Source organism: Myxocyprinus asiaticus, chromosome 45, assembly GCF_019703515.2.
Source record: "Myxocyprinus asiaticus isolate MX2 ecotype Aquarium Trade chromosome 45, UBuf_Myxa_2, whole genome shotgun sequence".
Lineage (NCBI taxonomy): Eukaryota > Metazoa > Chordata > Actinopteri > Cypriniformes > Catostomidae > Myxocyprinus > Myxocyprinus asiaticus.
In genome coordinates, this window is record NC_059388.1 from 18022962 (window position 1) to 18036507 (window position 13546).

Below are 13546 nucleotides of genomic sequence, written 5' to 3' on the forward strand. Positions count from 1 at the left end.
TCTCCCATAACGAAGCACTTAACGTCTACTTTTTAATGAGCGATCAACGTGCTAGTTTGGAAAACAGGTGTAACTCTGTCATGAAAAAATTATCGACATTAGTTAAGTAAATTATATCGTAAAAGCTGATTCTAAACGATGCCTACTGAAAAATACATCCTTATTTATTAGCTGATGTGTAGGCTAATTAACAACCCCTTGCCCCTCTCAAAAAACTCATTGGATCTGCATGAATCACGTAAATTACATATTTTGGAATCAAACTAGAAATTTCTCCAAAAGGTGACTAGTTTGCATGTATGTGTCAGGGCAGAGGGGATGGGTGGATACAGTCCCCTATTTTCTGTTTTTATAGACTTAATTTCTCCCTGTCTCCCCCTCAGCGTATTTTAGGGCCATTTGTGAGCGTTAAGTGTTTTTGGAAAGCACAGAGGGTCACTCTTGCATTACACATTAATGGAATCGTTCTCACAGAGAGCAGAACGTTAAATAGTAATTTATCATCTTGTGCTCCTCGTCGTGCGTTACAGCCTAATTCCAGTACAGAGTCTGTGAATTTTTTTTATTTTTTTTATATGAATGTGAGAGGGTCTTCGACAGGACTAATGTACTGCCATTCTGCTTTTTGCTGACGGCTAATATCTCTCACAAACAGCGAAAGAGCTCAATTTTCAGGTATTGTGCAAAAAACAACAGGCTCAGCCATATCTATGTGGCTAGATATGCTGCCACTAAAGTTAACTGGGCCAATGACATGGGTGGGGCATATGTGTTGTCTGCAGAAGATTTTAAAACTTTGAAAATGAACACACTTGGCCATTATCTCTGTTTTGTTTACCAATTTGGGCATTTGTTTACTCATCAGTTCTTTTTACATGTATTATTGCTTATGAAGGGAAAGTGAAAGGATTTACACTGGCTACACAGTGGAGTTTCTTATTTTGATTGATATTGTCTGTATGCAAATGAGACAATCCAGATAGCAACCTAAGATGTCCAAGTCATATCCTCTTATTTGAGTGTCACACACAGACAGATGCTGCTTCAATATTATAATAGCGAATATAACAGTGTTGACCACCTAATTCAAGTTTTCCCATTAAATGAAACATACAACATCTAGATCAAACTAAAAAAAAATTAAAATCCTTCAAAAATCAAATGCACATCCATCCTCATTCAATCCCAAAATCACAACCTAATGATGGATTTCCTGGTTCTATTACAAATCTCTTCTTCAAATGCATCAAAGGATGCCTTGAACATCAGATCTTTAACCAAAGCCAGGCAGAGATGTATTGCTGATGAACAGAGCTCTCTTGAATCATCCATCATGCTATTGCCTGTCTGGTGATTGGGAGGGTGCTGGAGCCTGCCATTCAAAGTAGAAGTCGTCAGTGAGTGGCCGTAGATAAATCAGTTTGTTTAGGTTGGGTAAATTAACTCTTTGCTTAACTACTCAAAATGCAGATGACCACAATTAATGCCATTGTTTCAGTTTTTAAACTCCTGAGACAGGGCCGATATTGCTGTGTGCATTTCCATTTCCCTTTATGATTTGTAACTAATAGCATAACATTGATTCACAATGGCAATCACACCCACTGGGTCTTGCGATTCTTCATAAGTATAGTCCCAAGGTCTAATGTATGAGGACATCGTGATTAACAGTGTGCTCTCTTGTGTTAAATAACTGAAATTTTTAAACTGGCACATCAGATGAAACTACAGGTGTAACTCGTCTGACACAAACAGATTTCTGTGTAAAAACTTAAGGTTTCATACCAGATGCACTTTTGTTTGGTCTGCTTACATAGAAGAATTTCACTGAAATTGTTGTTGCCTTAGATAATTTAACCCTTAAATGAAAGCCTAGAGTACCATGATATGATGACATTGTGTGTAGGGTACAGGGAAGCCAAAATCCAATGTCCTCGTATGAGGATGCGGGGTCAGACAGTGTTAAGGGGCATTCACAAAAGCCATTCATTTTCAAGGAGAGTTGGCAATTAAAGGCAACATTAACAAGGACTGTTGATGAAGCAACAACGTTGAGCAGAGTTTAACTTCATACAAATACGCAGCGACGTGTTGCGGTAATTACCAATCGGAGTGCAGACAGTGAATCTGCCTGACTAGTAATTTTTTGGCTGGATACTGCAATCTAGTAGGAACCGACCTCCAGCAATTTAGATGCAAAACGCACCTTTACGCTACAATAATAAATACATAATAAATAAATGTATAAATAAATAAATACAGACTACCACCTTCCTCAATTTATAGGCATATCAGGGAAAACAAGGTCACATTTTTAGACTGATTGGCAAGTTTTCCTCCCAAAACTGTGATGTTCACATAAAACAGAGCTATTGCCCACACAGTATTACAGCTCTTTCCAAATTTACACACACAAAAAAAAAAAAGAAACAAGGCAGAGGAAACCAAGAGACTGACAGAACTCCCTAGAGAGACTTGCGCCAAGCTGAGTGCTATATTTAACCAGGATCTAGTTCATCCAGAAATCATTCCCATCTCCTGATCCACTCAGTCTCTCCTTTGAGAACTCCCTCTGATGTATGCAGCTTTAGACACGTCCTGCATTTGTTCTGTATGGATAATATGATCTTCCCAGAGGCCAGCAGTGGCAGGTTTATGATGGTGTTGACTTGTGTTGCTAAAGCATTGATATCCTTTCGATAGAGTGCAGATAATCCCAGTTGATTCTCTCTGATTAATTTGTGAGACATAATACAATGTTTGCTTCCTAAATCCTCTTTTGTGCAGTTGTTATTTTTTTTTTATGTATTCAGAGGGTCATGAAGGGGGGAGGGGTGGGGGCGCTGGTATGGAAAAGCTTTTGTTGAATGTTTTCTCTTTCTTTCTCTGTCTCTGCTGCATAACTGTGTCCACTTCACTGCAGAGTCCTCTCTTATTCTCTCCTTTCTTTTGTTTCATCTCCTCTGTTTTGGGAACCAAGACAAAACCAAAGCTGTTTTGAAAACTAATGAGAACTCTGTAGTCCCTGGCCAAACACCATCCTGTGATTCTCGAGACACACTCACACATACCCAGGGCCTAGGCTAAGTTGATTTCACTTTAGCACAAATGGACCCATGTATAAAGTTGGCTTGTATATGTTTATTGCTTTAGACAGGCACACGATTGCTGGCCAGACCACAGGTACAAACAAATAAAATGAGATCAGTTTAGCACTTTGTGCAAGGAGCAAATCCTCAGATGTCATGACAAGTTACTACTCTTCCTGTTTATAAAATTATGCTTTTTCATACATGAAGGAATGCCAAAGGACTAAAATCTGTTCCTTTTCCCCTACAGTCTACCTTTACGGTTCTGGGTGAATGTTATCAAGAATCCACAGTTTGTGTTCGACATCCATAAGAGCAGCATCACGGACGCCTGTCTGTCAGTGGTGGCACAAACCTTCATGGATTCATGCTCAACGTCAGAACACCGCCTGGGCAAAGACTCCCCCTCAAACAAGCTGCTGTACGCCAAGGACATTCCCAGCTACAAGAGCTGGGTTGAGAGGTAGGCATGTGTGTGTCTTGAAAAGTGAGTGTGTTTGGTAATTTGTTAAACGAGACCATCATTACACTTGCTAGGTGGGGGCAGTGGTTAATAAAAGATTGCTTTTTGTTGTGTAGTGTATGTTTGTGGCTGGTTTTGCCAGAGGCAGGCTGGGCTGAATGAATCAGTTTGATGTATAGCTCATATAGAGGATGGTTTTACATTAATGCAGTAAGATGTGTGTCAAGGTGTGTGGTTGCTGAGGTTTGAGCTATATGTTAAGTATTGTTTCAGTATTTACACTTTACGAAGAAGATAATTTGAATACATTTGTATTTGTGGAAGAATGAGAGTGTGTGTGCGCCAAGATTTTTTATTATGTCCTGCAGGTATTGTGTGTTTGTTGGAGCTGGTGGTAATCAGACTGAAGTGTGTTGTAGAGGTACAGGATGATGAATTGCAGCTCTATTGTAGTTCAATAGATCTACAGGGTCTACCCAACATTGCACCAGAGCAATTAGTCACTGTTTGGTGAGAGAGACAAACTTTTCTGCTTTTCCCACAATCTGCTGGGTTAAGGCTCTCTGTTTAACAATGCCAAGAATGGAGAATCATGGGTAAACTGAGCTGCAGAACACCATCTTCCACACAATGACAATACAATGACTGTCAAAGAAATTTGAATTATTCCTTTGTTTTCTGAAGAACAGCTCATTTCAAAACATACCACCATTACAGAAGCTTCAGTCCCATTTGGCAGTACAAGTGTATATACATCAACTGAGCTTGTGCAAAACTACATATTTTCAAAATCGACTAATCAGTGGATTGCCTGAACGACTAGTCAAATGAGCGGTCTGAAGGAAGCCCTGTATAATTAGGTCGGTTTAAGTCAATCATGTCATTCTGATCTGTTTCTTAGAGGGCATTTACATAAAATGTGGTCTTGTGTTCAAAAACAGCTAGACACAAGAACGCAATGGTCTCGAGACACGGTTTTAAAAGTTGGACTCTTAACTCGACAGTTCACCTTAAAAACGCAACGCTAATGGCAAGACTTTAAAAAAAAAAAAAAAACAGTCTGAGATGCAACATAATGGCTAAAGATGTGTGAGAAAAAATAATCTTGATAAATTAGTCGACAAGTAGACCATCATGACCCATCCCTAAGCACAACATTGGACTGCCAATCACCGATCCTCCACCAAATTTCACAGTGGGTGTGAGAGACAGTGGCTTGAAATCCTCTCCAGGTCTCCATCTAACCATTAGATGACCAGGTGGAGGATCGGTGATGATCTGGGGGTGCTTCAGCAAGGCTGGAATCAGGCAGAATCATCTTTGTGAATGGCACATGAATCAAGCCACTTACAAGATTATCCTGGAAGAAAACTAGCTTCCTTCTGCTTTGACAATGTTCCCCAACTCCGAGGACTGGTTTTTCAAGCAGGACAATGCTCCATGCCACACAGCCAGGTCAATCAAGGTGTGGAAGGAGGACCACCGGATCAAGACCCTGTCATGGCCAGCCCAATCTCCAGACCTGAATCCCATTGAAAACCTCTAGAATGTGATCAAGAGGAAGATGGATGGCCACAAGCCATCAAACAAAGCCGAGCTGCTTGAATTTTTGCACCAGGAGTGTCATAAAGTCACCCAAAAGCAGTGTGAAAGACTGGTTGAAAGCATGCCAAGACGCATGAAAGCTGTGATTGAAAATCAGGGTTATTCCACCAAATATTGATTTCTGAACTCTGAGGAAAGTCAAAAGTGGAACTGTTTGGAAGACAGGGGTCCCGTTACACCTGGCGCAAATCAAACGCAGAAACCACAAAAAAAAACATCATACATACTGTAGCGAATTTGGTAGTGTAAATGTACACGGGATAGGTTAAAGTGCCCGCGTACCTCCACCATTATATGTAGGGAAACAGTATATGTTAGGAATTAAATTAAACTGTCCTTATTCTACATTATTATGTAAGGAAATTTATAATGGAATTAGTTGCGTTCGACAACCATTATAAATTAGATAAATGTCTAGATTATTTGTCTAAATAAAATTCTCCACCATTAAAATCGTAATACAACGTCTCGTTGTATCTGCTCACAATTTCTATTGTAAGGAATTAGCTTTAATAAGGGAATTATGATTAATTCACTTATTGGAGTAATATTATTCTCATGGCTTATTGAAAATAATATTACACATATTTAGGTACAGCTTTGAAGCAAAATCTTTTAAAAACAGCGATGAGATTATTTGTCAAAATATCTTTAAAAGGGGAATATGAATAATTAACCATAACTCATTATAATTCATTATAAATATTTGGATCAGTCAATAGAATTAACTTGATGTTGCTGAATTAATATTACAATCAACTAATCTGTTCGTCCAGTGAACACTCAGTATTTATCGTCTATCTCTCAGAAAGTATATTTTTTGTGGCCAGAAAAATAACTCTTAGCATGTAGCTGTGATCAACTCATTAAATTGACTGATGTACAAGCAGACCAGAATCAACTCGCAAGAATGTACACAAAAGCTTTATTTAACTAAATCATGAACACATAACTAATCTAAACAAACACATACACAAATCACGCATACATGGGAAATGGAAAAGTGAATGATACCGGAACAGAACAGGGACAAGAAGCTATGACAAGAGTCATTTAACCATCTGAAAGAACCATCAGTTTTTTACTTCAAAGCACCTTTGTTAACAAAGGGGTTCACAGTTTATACTAAACCTCTGTTTAGTTAGTTAATTGTATGATACTTGCAATGCCTTGGATGTTGAGAGAGAGCCCGGACACAGTCTCAGGAGAAAGTCTTGATGGTTCCTTGAGTCGATGGTGTTGAAGTTGCAATCAATTTCTTCCGTGTTGAATGAAGAAATGATGATGAACTTGTGGTGTTAGTTGGACTCCGTTATGGTCGAGGAAGTTACACATGGCTTGATGTGTTAAGGCCTGCCGGCCCGCGATCTCGCAGTCAGACCGTGTGTCTCCGGTCCCACACGAGCAGCAACCATGAGCAGAAGGGAGAAAGAGAAGAGGGAAGAGAGAGAGAGTGGGAGGTCACTCCGACAGTGCCCTTTAACTCCTGAGGGAGGTCACTCCTCTCGAGTTTGGCTTGACTGATGAGAAAGGTGCAATTTTCCAGCGGAAAAAGTTCCTTTGTTTGGAAGCTGACTCATTTGCATGATTGGAGTAAGATAGCAGTTTGTGCCCCTTTATGCTCTGATTAATATAACAAGCATACAATGCATGCTATAAGGGGGTGCTATACTCCAATGTTTAGGGCATCACACAAGGATTAATTTGATAGGAAGCATGATACCAATAATTTTACATTATCTAGTGGTTCTGTCATAAAGCATGCACAAAACGGTATACAGTACAAAAGTCACTATACGAGACAGTAATTATCATACACACAATGTCCTAAGGATATGCATGTTCATTTATAGAACAGTTTGTCTATAAATTAATGAAGAAAAGTCTGTTTTATGGGCTTTATGTACCTTCCCCCACTTGGAATGTCTCTGAGGTCCACTAGTTGCTGGACCAGTGTCAGCAAATGGGGAGTAAAAACTGATAATTATTAGTGGGAGAGCAGACATCTCGGAGTCTGCTTAGGCCTACTTGGACCTTTGCTTGTTACGGTCTTGAGACGTCTGTTGGATTATTCATTAAATAATGAATAATTGTGTGTCTGATTGGTCCAGATGCTACACTACAGTCAAATATGGTGGTGGTAGTGTGATGGTGTGGGGATGCTTTGCTGCTTCAGGTCCAGGGCAACTTGTAATAAATGAGGCAAACATGAATTCTGCTCTCTATCAGAAATTCCAAAAAGGAGAACGTCCGGTCATCAGTCCATGAATTGAAGCTCAGTCGCAACTGGATTATGCAGTAAGACAATGATCCAAAGCATAGGAGTAAGTCCACCTCTGAATGGCTCTAAAGAAGCTAAATTAAAGTTTCGGAGTGGCCTAGTCAAAGATGCTGTGGCAGGACCTTAAATGGGCAGTTAATGCTTGAAAACCCTCCAATGTGGCTGAACTAAAGCAGTTCTGCAAAGAAGAGTAGGCCAAAATTCCACCACAGCATTGTGAAAGACGTATCTCCAGTTATCGGAAGCGTTTGGTTGCTGTTGTTGCTGCTAAAGGTGGTAAGCAGTTAGTTTTCACATGGGTGATACAGGTATTGGATACAATTTTTGCTTCAATATATATATATATATATATATATATATATATATATATATAAATATAATGTTTGAAAACTGTATTTTGTGTTTACTCAGGTTGCCTTTGTTTTATATTATATCTCATTTGAAGATCAAAAACAGAAGAAATCAGGATGGGGGCAAATAATATTCCACAGCACTGTATAGCTTTGTATCTAAAGGCTTATGCATAAATGCTTTAAAATGTATTTTATATACCAATATAAACTGTCTATGTATGAATTTCTTTACAAAACTACTATTTAAAAAAAAAAATGAAATAAGTTGAATAGTGAAGGACAAGCATACAAGTGCCTAAAATGCATATGGAAAAATGATAAGTAGATATGTCTAAACCTTTGACTGGTAGTGTACATGTAATTCAGTACCATAATAGGGAATAACCAGCAGTGACATTTAAACACAGTATTAATTAGAGCCAGGTGAGCTGCCAGTCATAGCCCTTGTAAGGTGCATTTGCGAAGTGCTGATAAACCCAAATGCGTGAACTCGTGTATGTACTGTACCTGTCACTGGAGAATAAATTCCTATGGGACGGCATACCTTGAGATAATAACCCCTTGCTCGCTCTCTATGCCATTTTCCTCCACTGATAGCCCCATGGTGCACTGCAGCACATACCTGCACCTGCCACTCAAGGTGCTTGCAGGAGTCTAGCGTGTCCTCACTCTAAAACGGACATACGCACAAGCAGTTAGTCAGTGATTATATTGAGTCCAAAAGTTGGCATGGTGCAGGAATTAAAAATGTAAATGACCTGCCTTAATTAAAGAGTCGACAGAGGCTTTGCAGCTGCAGGTGACAGTGACTGATTGCTTTTCCTCCACCATTGCCCTTTCACTCACATATACAATCCAGCCACCCACACAAAGACAACAGAGAGAATGTGTGTGTATATATTTATGTATTTTCTTTCGGATGTGCTGGCATATTTAGTGTTAGTGTAAGGTGCATTATTGAACATTCTTGGCATCCTATAGATTCTGCTGATCGCTAAAAAACTTTCAGGGACACCAGCTCATTAAGTCTGACAGTCAGTCGCTAATGTCAGCTGCAGCTGTACAGACACTGAAAGTAAATGCAAAACTGATTCTAAAGGGCAGGGCAGATCTCAGTCAAACACTCCCAGAGTTCACCCTGAAACACATTATTCCAAATGAACTGCTACACTTTAAGCCTTGTCACCTGTGCATGTTCCAAGCATTTATATAAAAAATAAAAATGTCTTTTTTTTTTCTCACAGATATTACTCAGACATTAGTAAGATGCCTGCAATCAGTGATCAGGATATGAACGCATACCTGGCAGAGCAGTCCCGCATGCACATAAACGAGTTCAACACCATGAGCTCCCTTAGCGAGATCTACTCTTATGTGGGCAAATATACAGAGGAGGTATGGTAAACATTTTAATCACTATATCAACTTGTTAAATTGCTTAATTTTTCATGAATATAAAATCACAAAGCAGAAAATCTTACAAGACAGGCTTAATTTTTTTGGGTGCAAAATTTATAATTTTATATAAAAGTTTGGGGTAAAAAATGACCCAGACATTTTTGTGAGATTCACCCATAAATAACTAAGACCTAAAATTGTTCAAATAAAATGAATAGTATTTCACTCACATGGAAGTTAATAAAATAAAAGTGTTGTCAAATAAAGGGTTATTTCACCCAAAATGTTCTGTAGTCATTTACTCACCTTCATGTTGTTCCAAAAACTAAATTACTTTCTTCTGTAAGTCATACAGGTTTGTTAGGCAGAATGTTAGGGCTTCAGTCACCATTCACTGCATTTTTATTCCATACTATGAAAGGAAAGGGTGACTGAGGCTATCATTCTGCCTAACAGGGAAAATAGAATGTCACAGGTGTTTGGAACAACATGAAGGTGAATAAATGATGACAGAATTGGTTATGTGGAGGCATGTGTGTCTGATGTGTCATCTCCTATTGTCAGATTGTGTCTGCGCTGGAGCAGGATGAAGGTGCCAGGAAACAGAGACTGGCCTATAAACTGGAGCAGGTGGTCGCCTTCATGAGCCTGGAGAGCTGAGGACCGCATTTCCCAGAGTGCACTGGGAGATCCATCAGAAACCGAGCCGTGCCTGAGTGAAGACCTGTCCATCTATCTCATCTCTTCTGTTTGCAATCTTCCCACAAAGACAAGTGTTTGCATCATTAGCTCTGCTTCCTAGAAGAGTAGAGATAGGAACTGGAGGGTGGGCAGAGGAGCCAAGGACTACATTACCCATGATGCAGTAGTGTGGGTTGCCATCCAGCTCTGCCATGTAGAGGAAGGTTGGCTCCCTATGAGTTCTGCTTCACTGCATCCTCCATCCTTCTCTCTGACTGGAAAAAGAAAAAAAAAAAATTTCTGTTGCCTTCAAAGTTTAGCTGATAAGCAGAAACCACTATGTTTGGTGTCAATTTGTTCTGACTTTTATGACTAGGGTAGTGTATGGCACTAATATAGAGTCCAGTTCATTGTAGTACCTTTATTAAACACCGAAACGCAAGACAAAAAAATGGTACTGCATGCATCTGAAGAATGCAGACCATTCGGGCCATTTCAAAAGACACCTTGAAAATGTGGCATTTACATGATGTGCAAGATGATTTTTACATTATAACTGAGTGCTTTGATAAGAAAACAATCAAACCTGGACAACCTGCCTGCAAATTCTCACTTTGAAGAGAGTGGGGTGCATTTAAATCCCTTGAGACGCAGGGAGTTAGTGTTTCAATTCTTCCAGGAACCTACTTGACACTGAAACTTAGAGTGTCACTTTATGGCATTCGCATATCTCTACACTTCACCCCTCTCAGCCTTCAATTCGGCATCTATCTGGCTTGTGCACATCTCTCAATTTAATCTCTAATGAGTGGAGTTAAAGCCAAGGTTTGACCCCCTTAGAAGCAAGCACACACACACCTCACCCCGCAGTGGTAGTAGAGAGCCAGGCCTCCTCTCTTTCTTCCATCCTGGTGGCCAGGACTTACGCTGTGCTGGAAGAGGACAAAAATTCCTGTAATCTTAACAAAAACAAAAGCACACATTCAATAGATGTCTCTTTTCACACATACAGTACGGGGGACTTAAATTACAAAATATCCTACTCAGAATTAGTTGTTAATGGGTGGGAGTAGAGTTGCTAAAGTGCACATGTGCAGCCTGCACTGTTCACTGCCACAGGGTCAATTCGATATTACTCTGAACACTCTGGAAGCAGCTGGAAAAAAAAAACACACGCAAAGTTGGTCAGCAGAAAACCAAAGGAGCTTAATTTAAAAAAGAACACCGATTGTCTGGTGAATAAATTACCCCGACAAACTGAACACAAGTTTGTTATATGATCTGCAACGCTCTAGTGCTCTAATCTGCAGTCTGATATTTGTTTCTCCTCATTATTGTGTGTGTGGCACAGAGCCCAAAGTGAGTGTCCTTGTTGGGTTATTGCACAATTGGGAGAATCGAAAAAAAGACACCCGGACCTGAAGTTTAAGGGCTTGCTGTAGTTGAAGTGTACTGGCCTTGAGAGATCTAACCTGGGCTTATGATTTCCAAATGACAACAGTTGGAGTGACGAGGACTCAAAAGTAATGGATGTTACCTTGACAAATGGAAAGAGACTATTTAGTTGCCCTCCTTTCCTTTTCCCTCGACAGCGTACCCCACGTGGTGATGTGAATGGGTGGAGACCAGCCCAGGTCCACCTTGGGTTCTTTATTGGCTTTTTCAGCGCATGTATTTCAATTTAAACTTTAAAAAAAAGAAAAATGGAAAATAGAAAAAGAATAAGCCTTGCAATTGATGATGTGGATGTGTTATTTTCTTTCTTTTGCTTGGAAGAACAAGACGAAAAGTGGCTGTCATCTTAAAAATTGCAACCTTCATTAAGGTGGAACCTTTATCCTGTCCTTCCATTCAACTGCCATGACCATGTTTTTGTGAATGCGTTAGATGCCTATAAGACTAAGGTTGATACTTTTAGCAGATGTAGTATATACCCTTGCATGCTGACCTATTTGGATGATATGACATTATCTGCCTTGCTAGCAATTTATCTAATACTACTAGGAGTTTCTAAAGCGAACCAAAGTCATGTTAGACTTTTAACATTGCTCATGAGGAACATCCTCTTTCTGTCAGGTAGATTGCCTTTTTCGGAGACCCTTGAAGCTAAGAGTTCTCATTCATCGATCACATTCAGCCAGATCATTAGTGCGGACACACTAAAGTTCAATCCAGCTGCTTATTCACTATTTAGGGGTTTTCCCAAAGAAAATAGTGCATTTTTGTTGCCTCTAATGTGCAACACTAAAGAGTTCATTCCCTTTAATGAGTTTATTTGTACTCTGTTTTGCATTTCTGAATTTTTCTGTGAATATGTTAGTATTATACAGTAGGTTTGAATCATTTTGATACAACCTAATGTTTTCAGGTCGAACCCGATTTCATTAGCTTTCAAACAAATTATTTTTTTATGTTGTTTTGGATAGTATGTATGTGTGATTGCTTTGGGGTCCCTTGTGTTATTTCTCAGCATAGCTTAGTGTTTACGGGGTATTTCAGGTACACAGATAATGATTTTAATGCGACAAATAATAAAATACCACTGTCACAATTTTTAGGTATTATGTTTTGGATAAATATTTATAAAAATAACTGAATTACAACCCATAAATCTGGGAACTCATTTAAATCTAAAGAGATCTTAAACTTATGATAATGTGATAAAAAAAATGATGAGTTGTATGAGTTGATATTTCAATGAAGTAAATTTTTCTGAATTCCCTTATGACTCTAATCCTGTGTTTACGTTCCTTGTTTCATCTCTCATGTACATCCCCAGTCCCCTCCCTTATGTCCAAATGACCTGATAAAGTTTCCACCTTAGACATTTCGTAAAAACTAAAAAGTCCTTTTAGCTCAGTGTTATGAAGACCTGTTAGAAAAGACTTTAATATTTCCAGATTTGATGCAAGAAAAAGTTATCCTGATGGGAGGAGAGAAAGCGAGAGACCAGCAGAAAGGCAAGCTTCTCTAACTTTGTTATAATTAATTGTATACCTGTGTATGTAAATATAATGCATTCCTATTTTGCAGTCAAGAACAAAATACTATTTGTAATATAGAATAAACTTTATTATGAAAGTATATTGTCTCTGTCTTTTATTTTGTATGTCCCCTTTGCTATTCTATCCTTAACTATTCAAACTAAACTAAAACTACTTTTAACAAGGTTATTTTTGTACACTATAAAAAAACATATTACAGATTTTTTTTTTTTTTTTTAGAGGACCAATCCTCACACACACACATTATACATTAGAGTATATATATATATATATATATATACATACTGTAATGTATTTTTAACACTAATGATTTCATTTATTTGGCATGAAAATCAGTGCGTATAATAAGCTTAGATGAATGTTCTGGGTTTTAAAAGTAGAACCACAAGATGTGAACATGATTTTAAGTGTGATAAAGTTATAGCCAATATTACAACTTTGTTGTCATGAAGGCATAACAAAGATAAACCCTGTGATTCCAGTATTGGATGCACCTTTACACATAAGGTTAGTAAGTGATTTTATCACACTAAAATCATGTTAACATGTAAAATACTTTTGAAACTGTGTATTTAAAAGTTTCTGGGCTAGCCCCATTCAGTTCCATTGTAAGTGTCTTGCTGTAACCACGCTTTTTTATAAATGAGGAACAAGTCAAAATACACTACTTT

At 38.6% G+C, this 13546-nt stretch overlaps 1 protein-coding gene across 2 annotated transcripts in view; it reads left to right on the forward strand.

Moving 5' to 3' along the window:
* The window catches only part of LOC127435092 (plexin-A4-like), a 309230-nt gene extending 296315 nt beyond the window's left edge, over window positions 1-12915 (forward strand). For both annotated transcript variants that reach the window (XM_051688268.1, XM_051688269.1), the window contains exons 30-32: window positions 3340-3552; window positions 9036-9186; window positions 9754-12915. In XM_051688268.1, coding sequence (XP_051544228.1) covers window positions 3340-3552; window positions 9036-9186; window positions 9754-9849 — 460 coding nt within the window. In that variant the 3' untranslated portion in view covers window positions 9850-12915. The remainder of the gene's footprint in view (window positions 1-3339; window positions 3553-9035; window positions 9187-9753) is intronic.
* Window positions 12916-13546: the final 631 nt, after the last annotated feature.